Raw genomic sequence first — 12,657 nt, forward strand, 5'->3', positions numbered from 1 at the left:
CTGGATCAATTATCCTCTCTTTTTCATCTCTCTTCTTCCATTTCTCTCTCACTCTTTGCTTTTTACAGCCAGCATGTATGTTGGGTAGCATTGAGTTAGTGCACAAATAAAGACATACTAAAGTAATTTCACATTCTGATCATTAGAACTGCACAATTAAAATGGATTATTAAACCACAAAGGGCTGTGATTTAATTAAGCAGTGTGTCCTGTATATCAAGCGTAGCGTCAATTCTGGCAGGTCACGTTAGTCAAGCTCGCATCAGCCGACTCTTGACACGTCTACCTATAGGATACGACGCCTATCACTGTATACATGTATAAGCTCCTTCAGTATTATCAGCAGATATCGTGTTTTTCAGGAGCGATTACCCTCCTCCCTCCCCAGCTCCTCTCGTCAGTCAGGATTTGGCATTCTGATTCCCCTTGAATCAGAATAAATTCTCGAATTATGTTATACATTAAAATATTTACAATGATATCTTTTGTTTTTATGTAAAAATTATGTACATTTTGCTAGTTTTTTTCTTTCTTTCAGTGCAAGAAGTTACAGGACATTTTGAAAGTCTAGTCACTTTTTGATTGGACTAAAACCTGCATATGAGTGCAGGATGATGTCATTCAATATTTTGGTCTGTTTTCCTGAAAGAAAGAAATTGTGTGATTTGCATTTTTGCATGCTAATAAGTTTTTGTCACCCTTTAGCAAAATGTTAGCAGAAAATATCTTGGTTCTGTTCTGTTTACCCTGAGGGGGGTTATTGCTGCTCTCCCTGCTCTTATTCACGCTATGGGTTTTTGTTTTTGCCCAGAACAGAGCCAATCCAAACTGTATGCTAATTGTCAATCATCCTTGACGATAGTGGTCCTGACTGAATTCACAGCACTCTGTTCTGTCTGTCAGCAAGACTAATGTGCTTTGAGAAGACAGTTTCATTTTATTTTCATATTTGTGCAATTTCTAATATTTTCAACAAGTTACTATGTAAATCTTCCTGAAAAAAGGAGAAATACATTTTTAAAAGCAACAGAAATATATATATATATATATATATATATATATATATATATATATATATATATTCATATTTTTATTAGTTATACAGTTAGCTGTATACATATATACACAGTGTATATATATATATATATATATATATATATATATATATATATATATATATATATATATATATATATATATATATATATATATATATATATATTTCAATTAGCATCAGGTTATTCATAACACAATGATAGCTGTTATTTCATATTTCACTTAGCAATTAGGGCATGTGCTATAAAACCCTGACCAGGCTGGTTTTTGAAATCAGAAGTACGATAATTAAAAGGCAGCGTAAGATTTATTAATGCATCTCTTTTATGCTTGAAAACAAAGGACAGCGTGTGTCGTGACATCCCCTGGGACGGCCTTCCAGACGTTGAGATACATGTCACACCTTTAATGATGATGGCCCTCAATGCTGCTCCATCGAATTTCAATGATGTATTTAGAGAGCTGTAATTAACTCAATGCAGATCGAGAGGTGACGGGACTCTCTAACTTCCTGTTTATAAAACCCTGAGTTCTGTTACCGCAGGATCTCACTGCAGTATAATTAACTAGAGTTTCACATTTTCAGACGGCATAGCTAAGGTGCTCTGGATGGTTGCCAGGGTGTTGCTATGAGGTTTCTGGGTGGTTGTTAGGTTGTTGCTAGGTCTGGTTGTTCCTTATTATTGCTCCAGGTCAATTCTTCTTTTACCATTCTATTTTTTAGCTAATCTGATTATTTCCATTATTTGATATTTGTCTCTCTGTCCTTCTTATGTTCTCCTGTTGTTTACTTTATAATTCTCAAATAGTGTTCTGTTGTATGTTGCTAAATTAATGCCACAAAAAATAATAAAAATATGTTTTATGTTTATTTTTTATTTCAATTAGATTGAATCATTTTATATGGGTTCTTTAAGTTATTGAAATCACCCCTTATACCCTCATTCACTATTCCGTACATTACTCCACTAATATAGTCCACTTGAAGGAGTGAATGAAAACGAGTGAATTCGGACACTAAGTGCGCCGGAAGGGCTTCTGCTTTTGCATAATTTGTGCTTGCTGTTTAATAATTATTTGAATCTTATTAAACTGGCAAGATGAAAAGATTTATCTTGAACTCTGTCATGGAAACTATGTATTTATTAATCAAGTAAAAATGAATTTATGCCTGTATGATATTACACTGTAGCCACATTGGACCAGTGGTTTGGAAAATGGATGGATGGATAATTCAGCTGCGGGCGCAAACTTCTGGTCAGACGCGGGAATTCATTCGGTGCGAGACTCTCACAGTGCATTATGGGTATTCTCTAGCCTTACATCGGTTGTACACTCGTTATTTTTAGTGCATTGTGGGATTGAATGAGTGCACTCAATAACGTCCACTATGGTTTCAGACACCACTACAAATGGCTGTTCCCTCCAATAGTGCCCTATTTATGGTTATAAAGGGCGATTTCGGACACAGCCAAGGTGTTTTATAAGGAAGTAATAGGCAGCAACAATCCATGTCTGTAACACAAACAATGCAAGACAAGTTACGTGCCAAAGTTTAATATAAGCAACAGCAATACTTGCGCTGATGTGCATGTGTGCTGACAGTGAAACGCACGAGGCTACAGTAACCTGCATGCTACATCACGCGGAAGTCAAACACACTATATGAAAGCATCAAATAATTTGCTGCATGGGAAATGGAAGACCAGCAGGTCAAGGCGAGATATTATCCAACATTTCATTTGTGTCTGTGTGCGTGTGTGTTTGCTCTGTATGCCATTTAATTGTGCGATGCTCGCTCAGAAAAAAGCCCATGCGCTTTCCTCTAGACTCATAATAGGCAAGACGGACTGAACATTCCATACAGGCGTCATGGCAACCGGTCATGGCTAAATCTCAGAATATGAGAGAGAGAGTCCGACTGCCGAGCACTGATGAGACGCATCAAACACTGCTCGTCTCTAATTGATCTCTAACAGTCTTTCTGTCACCAACAAAAAGCTTCTACTGACTGAATGAGCATCTCAGTTTAACTGACGGCACTATTAAATAAATTGAGACGGGCAATTTATAGTTTATAAAGACAGACTACTCTATTTGTATATTTAAATGTGCGCTCAGTGTATAAAGGAATGACTTATGCATGCCAATGACAGTGAAATTAACTATTTTCAATGGCCCACTTAACCTCAAATAAGAAATAAGCCATGAGTTGTACGTTACAGTGTTTTTACGGTGAGAACATACTCGACACAAGTACAAAAACAAGAACGGCAATGCAATGCGAGCACGTAGTCCTGTTGCACATACTGTTGTGTTGAGGTGAATCCTGAATTATCATATTTTGTTGATCCTGGAACAACATTCCTGTCCTAAAATGTAGTACTAACCCTATCCCTACCCCTAAACCTAACCCTACCCATTAGTTATCCCTAAAATCAGAGGGAAATGACAGGTGAATAACACTTATGTAGAAGCACTTAACCCTGGTTGTAAGCCTAAACTTGACATAAACTGTAAACTTGTCTCTTAAATCTGATTGGTTGATTGGAATGTTGATCCAGGAACATGTTGCTCTTGGTGAAATCAGGTTCACCATGTTGAGGTATATGCTCAGTGCCGGTCCTCCCTATATGCAAAGTACGCAAGTTGCGTAAGGCTCGGGCCCCTGAACCACCAGGGGGCCCCATTGCTCTCAAAGAAGATTTAATGCCTAAGGCTGTGTGATTCATATCATTTTAGTTTCGTTTTTGATTTTGGTTTCTAACAATTATGAAAACACGATGCTGCATTCAAAGTGGTGCGCTGTTGCCATTCCTACGTAACATCCAAATCATGTAACGTGACTGTCGTAATATACCAAGTAAAAAGCGTATATTGAGTTGTGAAAGCAGCTTTCTGTGTGCGCGCTTCAAGATGGAGCGAAACATGGACAAGTATAGGCTATTTTGGGCTACAAACAAAAATATGTCAGAATTTCCATCTTGGGGAGTTTTCACTTAAACGCATTCATTTAACTAATTAGTCAGTATTAGATCTGTGTATTTGGTCTAAAAGTGACAGCAGCCTAATAAACCTCATGCTCTCTCTGTCATTTAATGTTAATCAAACAACAAAAGAAAACAAGAGAATCATTCACCGCTTTTCACTGAATAACTTTAGTAACTTTAATAAGAGGCAATGTATATTTGATTCATATGTTTTTTTTTTTGTTTTTTTTTTATTCAGTTTAGGCTTTTCTTTTTACTAGGCTAAATTGTTTATTTAATTTGTATCTTTTTTTCTTTGTCCTATTGTTTGTAATTCAGTGTTGTTTGTTGACAGTGAAACTGCTCTGAAAGAACAGATTAAGGGGTCATTTTGGGTTTTTTATGAACGCACTGACAGGGGCCCCTAAAAGTTTTGCTTAGGGCCCCCAGAAATTTATAGGACTGGCACTGGATACACTTAAATGTATGCACCAATAATACGTATATGTTATTATTCAGATAGCTATAGCTAAAAACGTTTATAAGATTTAAGTTCTTTTTTGTCTGTTGCTCCACAATGACAGTAGTTAGTTGACCTGAGAAAATTGGCCATTGACACACACAGTTTAAGCTAATGCACTCTATATGGCAACGCATAACAATGAATATTCAGGTTCATGTAGCTATAAGTGTTTTTGTTCACATACTTGCACAGAATAAGTTTCCGGCCTAAGGATTGTTCTGAATTGTGATTGTATTTACTGGGCCAGTACAAATCTGAACTACTGGCCCAACAGGCCCAGTCCTGAATGTTTCTAATGAAAGTTAGCCAGGCAGAGTGCACCATGCATCTGAAAGAATTCACGTATCAGAGGCCGAAATGTAAGCATGGACCCGTGCCTATAAAAACACGGCCCAGAACTGAGGGTGTAGGGTGTAGTAACCACCCTGTATGTTTCGCTTCACTACCACAATATTGCTCTATCCAGCAGGCTGGAAACGGCTTTGTTTCTCCCCATTGCGTTTGCTCTGTATATCAGAAACAGATTACGGAGTTCTTTCTTTCGCTTTCTGTTTTTTCTTCCCTTTTCACATTTTCTTTTTCCTGAAGGCATGCATGCATGTTATAGCACAGAGCACGTTCATCGATCAAACCGATGCTTCTGTCTGTCCACTAGGCGCTGGTTTTCCTCTTCCACCAAGGCACGATGTTTCCCCAACCTTTTACAAGGTGTTGTACAAGTCCATGTGAATAGATTGCTCGGTCACATTTATATGCACATGCAAATTTGAGCCATTCCCATACAAAAGGGAAGCAAATTGATTTGGCTGCATGCGCGTAAGTGCATGTGTGAAGACGTCATGTGGAGAGAGACAGAGCGCTGGGCTGTTATCAGGGAAAACGGCATGCCACCTTTCCAGTGAATCTTTAATGTGCGGCATTCGGCGCTCTGGCAGCATTGCCATCTGTGCACGGGTTAGATACATGCATGGAAGATTTAGTTATTCAAATGACCCAGCTTAATCAGCCCCTCCTAGCAGACTGGAAATCCATTCTGTAAATGTTGCCGTGTCCTTTGAGTGTGTCATATAGAGTAATTAAATCATGTTCCCATGGGGAAGGTTTGAAAGGATAAACAGATGCAGTCAAGAGTGGTGTGAACACAGAGCCTCTTAGATCATGATCTGGGAACATCTGAAAGGTGTGTAGGCAAGAGAGCTGGCTCGCATGCTCAGCTTTGCTGCTTTTCTATGCTGGAGTCGTGATTAAAGCAATAGTTCACCCAAAAACATGGGAACTGTCAACATTTACGCAGCCTCGTGTCATTGCGACCTGTATCGTTTTCTATCTTCCCGGAAACACAACAAGAGATACAGTATTGGATTGAACGTCAGACCAAGTCATTATTCACTGATCAGTCAGTATTTTCTAGACATCAAAAATACAAGACAAACTGCATAAGACACTATGATGCGTCTGAAATCGCATACTGCCCTATATATATAGTAGGCGAAAAACAGTATGTGACAAAAGAAGTATGTCTGAATTCACAGTACTCATAAAAGAGTAGGCAAAAAGTCCCCGGATGACTTACTACTTCCGATGAGATCCTGAAGTGTGCTTATGATGGACACTTTATTATCCCATGAGGCCACGGGAGAGGATTTGTGAATGAAGGTGAAGTGTCACATGATAATGACAAAATGATAAATGTAGTACGTCCGGATTACATTCTACACACACTCATACTACAGTATATAGAACATTTGGTAACACTTTACTTAAAGCCTTTATATAATGCATTATAAAAGTATTTTAATGCATTAATTATGGCTTGTAATGCACCTTATAATGCATTGTTTGGTCTCATAAATAATTGTAAACACAGTATTATAATACTTATCTATTCATTGTTACAGCTTTAGGAAGCATTAAAACACATGACAAACATCCAATCTCTGATGTGACAAGGAATTGCAAATATTATAAGGCTTTTTAACTTTGGTAACAATTATTTATGAAAATATATAATGCATTACAACATACATTATGCATACCTTATAATGGATTATACATAAAGGCTTTAAGTAAAGTGTTACCAAACATTTTTAGCACTCGCAAAGTATTTATTCAAAATAAGTAGCTACTTATTTATGCAATAGAGTATGCAATTTTGGACACGGCCTAAGACAAATTGTCGATACTGTAAGAAGTTCTCTAAAAATAAGTCTAATGTCTCATGCAATTTTACCTCTCAAGTAAATTAAATTTTTTTTAAAGGATGTTTAGATATTTGAACTGGAAAGCGATAAGATTCTTTACAGTGGTGTTTAAGAAATGTGGCCTGGTTTGCTATTGTTTTTCATTGTGACCATAAAAGAGTTTCTGGAGCTTTTGCAGAGGTAAGATCAGTGAATATTGACCTTTAAATATTGAATTTTGTTATGTTGTTTCGAATAAAGCTATCATATATATGTCTTCAGAAGAATGCACTAAAACATAACAATCTTTATTATTATTATGATGATGATATTATAGTGCTTGTGTGTGTTTTTGCTGTTTGGCAGTAGATCACCATCCACTTTTGTTGCATGGAAAAGAGCAGCTTGGACTAACGTCACGGAAAATAACATGGTGAGATGTGAGTAATGACAGCATTTTCATTTTGGGAGAAACTATTTATTTAAGTATGTGTGCACAATATTATTATTAGATATATATTCCTGAAGATGAATGTGTGTGTTCTTTTCATTTCATTGTGTGAGCCTGTATGTATAGTAAGACTGTGTGGGCAGATTTAGCAGGTTTCAGGAAATGTCACCAAAGGAATAACAAACCCTGATGAATTTTTCCCCATTTAGTTTTTTTTTTTTTTATCTAATGCCAAAAGTATAATATAAGGTGAGTCTATGGAAACTCTAACTGGATTTTCTGAATAAAAATCTGTGCAAAACTTACTACTGCAGTGCTAATGTGTACTGGGTGGTTGCCAAGGCATTGCCATGCAGTTTTTAGCACGTTGCTAGGGTAGTTTCTAGGGCAAGTTTTTATAGGCCTGGTCCCTCTTTTAATATAAGTCTTGTTTTATCATCCATCAAGCAAAAATCATAAATCCGAAAGTACTGGCACATCTTTCCTCAACAAGCACGATTTGAAGTTACTTGAAATAATTGAAATATGAGCAATAGTAAACATGATGCTTGCTCTAGCAAACCCCTAATTAGTTTATTTTAAGAACAACAGATGTGACGGAGGCCTCTGCAAGGACGTACACACAATTGTTTGTGCATGCTGTGCAGCGCTGCCATTCTCAGCTGGTCTCTTCCTGATGTCAAAAGAAGCTGGTGGATTTGCAACAAAGGAAGTTCATAACAAGCTGCAGTCTCTCTCTCTCTCTCTCTCTCTCTCTCTCTCTCTCTCTCTCTCTCTCTCTCTCTCTCTCTCTCTCTCTCTCTCTCTCTCTCTCTCTCTCTAATATCCGTAGCTTGGCCTCTACGGACCAATCTTCTCCCAATCACACATTCTCCACCTCGCACTGCTTTAATTAGTTAAAGTGTCACACAGTTACGCCATGCGTGTCCCTGCAGACTACAAGCCAGCAACAAACTCACTCTACTGAGCGAACGACCAACAATCAGTCTAACAGACGGGATTTCATTCAGCGCATTCAATGCATGACAGAAGGATGAATCAGAGCTGCCTTTAAAGTCAAACTTTTCACAATCCAATCAATGCGCAAAGGATCCAATAATACCTCCCTAGATTTTTTTAATTTGTATAGAAACAATCTTCACTTAGAAATTGCGAGTAAATTGCACAATTAATTATAAGCAAACAGCAAGTAAGACATTGAATTAAATGTGAAATTTTGAGGTAGAGAGACTGAAATAGTATTTTCTTGTGAAACATACTCCAATAATCAGTGCACACCATTTCCCCCCCCAGTGTATTCTGTTTCACTTAAAAATGTGTCACATCATGATGGAGCTAAAATGGATTGCAAACTGTGACTTCATGCTGACTTGAGGGCATTTCTTCTGAAACTCAAATGACTGATGACCCTCATCAATTATTAATCTGAGCAGAGGCATTATAAGCATCAAATCTGCTGAATGTAATGCACGCTCAATCTTGAGTTATAGAGACATCAAAACATCTAGATTGGTTTGATTTCATGAATCAAGCAACATTGTCTTTGTATTGACGTCCTAATTGCAGGAATGGAGAGCAATGCAGGAGCTTTTGTGTTCTCAGTTGATATTGATAAAGCATATAGTGCTAGTGATGATACCAAGGTCATTGGTTTGATTCCCAGGGAAAACAGTTAAATGTATAGGCTTAAACTGCTTTGGATGAAAGATTCTGCAAAATGTGCATAAGCTTATCATATTGATGCATGACTGTCACAGCTGATTTTTAACCAAGCAAATAATACACAGGTAATCACAAACCACTTTGAGAGCCATTTCACAAAACAGACAGACAAAAAAAATCCATTCTCTTACCTTAAATGCAGAATGGAACCGGGTTTAATTTTCTGCAGAAAAAAAGGTTTATTAAAATTCTGCATTTTCCATTTAAACCTTTAATAATGTTATGATTGTACAGGGAAAAAAAGCGTTCAGCATGACCGCAGCCCGTATTTAATGTATACATTTTTTGGAAAACCAACATTCTGCTTATTATTTTTTTTTCTTCCTCCAATAATGGGTAAGAGCAGCCATTCCAGCTCTGTCAGTGGAGTGGGCTGATGCAGACCCTTTATGAACGCTGCCTCATTACTGGAGGAGGGAGTGTTCCCAGGGGAGGGGGAAAGCAGAGCACTGCCTGACACAGCTGCACATTCTCAGGGAGAGATGCGATGGCAGCCTGCCTCCTCTCTGCCGCTCTGGTTCACTGACTTTCAGTGGCAGGAGAACAGGGTTGTGAGAGGGTCACACACATTATTGGCATACAGCTCCCTCAAGCATGCACACACACATATATATATATATATATATATTGTGTGTGCATGTACTATGAATTTCCACTGTGTGTGTGTGTGTGTATATATATATATATATATATATATAAAACACGCACACCCACCCACACACACACATATATATATATATATATATATATATAAACACGCACACCCACACACACACACACACACACACACACACATATATATATATATATATATATGTGTGTGTGTGGGTGTGTGGGTTTATATATATATATATATGTGTGTGTGTGTGTGTGTGCGTTTATATATATATATATATATATATATATATATATATATATATATATACACACACACACATATACACACACACACACACTATCTTAATTTGTTATCTTTTTTAATTCCAGGCCTGCTAATAAATAACATAATTTAAACATGATAGCATTATTTATTATTGGTCGACATTTCTACCAGGACAGTTTATACTTTATTAATAATAATTAAAAAAACGTAAAAGAAAACTAAAACATGTTTGCCACAGAAAAGGTGTATTCAAGTCATTTTGTATGCATTGTATTTTTTTTTTTTTTTACTGTATTTTCGAATAGCTAACTTTATAGACCTGCACAAAAATAGCTGAACATAACAGTATCTGTTATTTAAACGTGTAAAATAGTATAATTGATGATGATGATAATAATAATATTAAAAATATTATTATTATTATATTTTCACTGTGTCTAGGCTAATTGTCCATTATACATGTCCATAATTATTTACTTTATATTGTGTTTAAAAAAAGAAGAAATAAAACAATAAATAAAAATAGGTAATGCATATTGGTTATGGAACACGAACATAAAACTAATCGGACAAAAATAATATCGATCGATATCGAATGCCGATATCTAATTCCATGGATGAAACGGTAAGGGAGAAGAACACACAAACGCGCTTTATGAACGTATGGGAACAGACACCGTTCACGTCACTCCGTTATCGCTTCCATTCAAACCTGACAATAGAGAATAAACGAGCGACTTACCATTCATACTGATATCTCACGTCAGATGATCGCACACTGCCGCCTCTTTCATCGTATACTCTACACGCGAGAGGAATTCAAACTCATCACGCAGATTTGAAGGCTGGATTCGTGCAGAACCGGCATCTGCCGCAGATACACCTCTGACAGAGCCGACAGAAGAAACAATGGTGCAGCCGAGCGCACAAACTAGCCATCCTACTACAGCCAAGGCTCCGCTCATGAATATTAATTAGTTCTTGCTGACGCTCGTGAGCTACCTTCCAATGGAGAGCTCCTGGCTCATGAATATTAATTAGATAGTGCCAACGTTCTGTTGTTACCGTCCAATGGCGAAGGCTGGGCTCTTGAATATTAAGAAGCAAGCCTTCCCCGTAGTAAGATTCGTAAACGGACTGCAGTGGGAATTGAGCGTGAGCCAGCGGCCACTAGAGAGCCATACAAGTGTCTTCCGAGGGGATTCAGGGATTTCTCAGGCCGCTTTGTCTCTTGGGTTTCGGCCAATTTAATTGTTCCTCATAAAAACACGTGGGTGTGTGGCAGGCTGTTCAAATGGGATTGTGCAGAATGTTGATGACAGCTCCATTGTGTGGGCTGTTATAAAATCGGCCCGCTTAGAGGTAAACTCATACATTCAACACGATTTTGTAATTAAATAAATACATTTTAAAGATTTTTTAAAAACTGGAATCATGTGAGGGTAGGCTATAACATTTCCATCGAGCTTGATATATTAAAATAAACAAATAATTAAATAAGATGATTCATGATAGCCTCGACCTCCCTATAAAATAATAAATATAATATCTAATACATATTAATAAAAACAAAAGCATAATTAAAATAATATAACAGTAGGCCTACAAATAAATCCATTATTTAATGTGACTCAGGAAAAAGAGATGTCTTAATTATACCAAAAGCAGTTAGCAAGTGATCCATGAACATTTCTGTATATCAGTGTACATTTCGATTAACCTGTCAAACACCATCCTCACTGTGCGACTTTAGTGATCATTTTCACAGGTTGTTAAATACCGACATCTAGTGGCAGATTTTAGGAATTGCACAGACACGATTTTTACAAGTGTTTTTTTTCCTCATGAAATGTGCTAGTAACTTTCAATCAGAGGTGTAAGTCCAGGGGTCAGAAAGTAAAAGTCCTGCCATATGTTTATTTCACCCATGAACTCAGCCAGCTGATTTCACTAATTAGTTCTATCTCCTGGCTGAAAAACTGTGCTAATTAGCAAATCCAGGTGATTGGAACAAAATACTAAGGAGGAGTTTTACTTTTTGAACCTGGACTTTACACCTCTGCTTTCAATGTGTAACAGAGTAAAGAAAGGAAAAACATAAACTAACATAAACTGCTTGTTTTAGTTATAAAATATTTGTTCTTGTTATATTAACCCTGTTCATTGGTTATTTAAATAATGCATCTTGGAAAAAGGGAGACACCTAGAGGCAAGAAGGGTGTACAACGGGTTGAATCAGCCATCTTCTCTGTTCACACGAGCTGTTGAGAAGGATGGTAGGTGAAAAAGTCTCTGGTCGATCGGTTAAGAAAATGTTGGACGATATTGTTTTAGACAAAAATAAAGTCAATTGCATTTGTCTAGAAATGTGTTTGAGAGAACTTTATTCTGTATTTTCTGTTCAGAATGGTAAATCAGTAACAATAACAAAATGTTATTTTTGTTTACAAGCCCAAGGCCAAGTCTATGATATTCTCATCACTTTATAAGACCCCACTCTTTTCGCCTTTTGGCTTAGAAAAGTAACAGAAAAGATAACATGCTTTTAAGCACACTGTTAACGATTTTCTTGTATTTTTACAGTACTGGCAGCACGGTTGCCAGCAAGTTACTGTATTTTGATTTACAGTAACTACTGTAATTCACTTTACAGTACACAAGATCAGTACTGTAATCTACAAAACAGTACTTTACTTTATTTTTTGGTCTGCTTCTGTTGTAATTAATTATACAGTATTGTACTGTAATATCTATATTGATACATTACTGCTAAATATTATAATTTTCAAAGTAATTATGATAATATTATATTATAATTATGTAATATGTAGTTATTACAGTATATACATCTATAGGTTATAATATTATAATGC

The 12,657-nt window shown here is 36.7% G+C and overlaps 1 protein-coding gene across 1 annotated transcript in view; it reads right to left on the minus strand.

The window, feature by feature from the left end:
* Positions 1–10,692, minus strand: part of csrnp3 (cysteine-serine-rich nuclear protein 3) — a 50,557-nt gene extending 39,865 nt beyond the window's left edge. The window contains exons 1-2 of the mRNA XM_084421299.1: positions 10,527–10,692; positions 9,033–9,064 (exon numbers count right to left, since the gene is read on the minus strand). Coding sequence (XP_084277425.1) covers positions 9,033–9,064; positions 10,527–10,529 — 35 coding nt within the window. The 5' untranslated portion in view covers positions 10,530–10,692. The remainder of the gene's footprint in view (positions 1–9,032; positions 9,065–10,526) is intronic.
* Positions 10,693–12,657: the final 1,965 nt, after the last annotated feature.

Source organism: Rutilus rutilus, assembly GCF_951802725.1.
Source record: "Rutilus rutilus genome assembly, chromosome: 10".
Lineage (NCBI taxonomy): Eukaryota > Metazoa > Chordata > Actinopteri > Cypriniformes > Leuciscidae > Rutilus > Rutilus rutilus.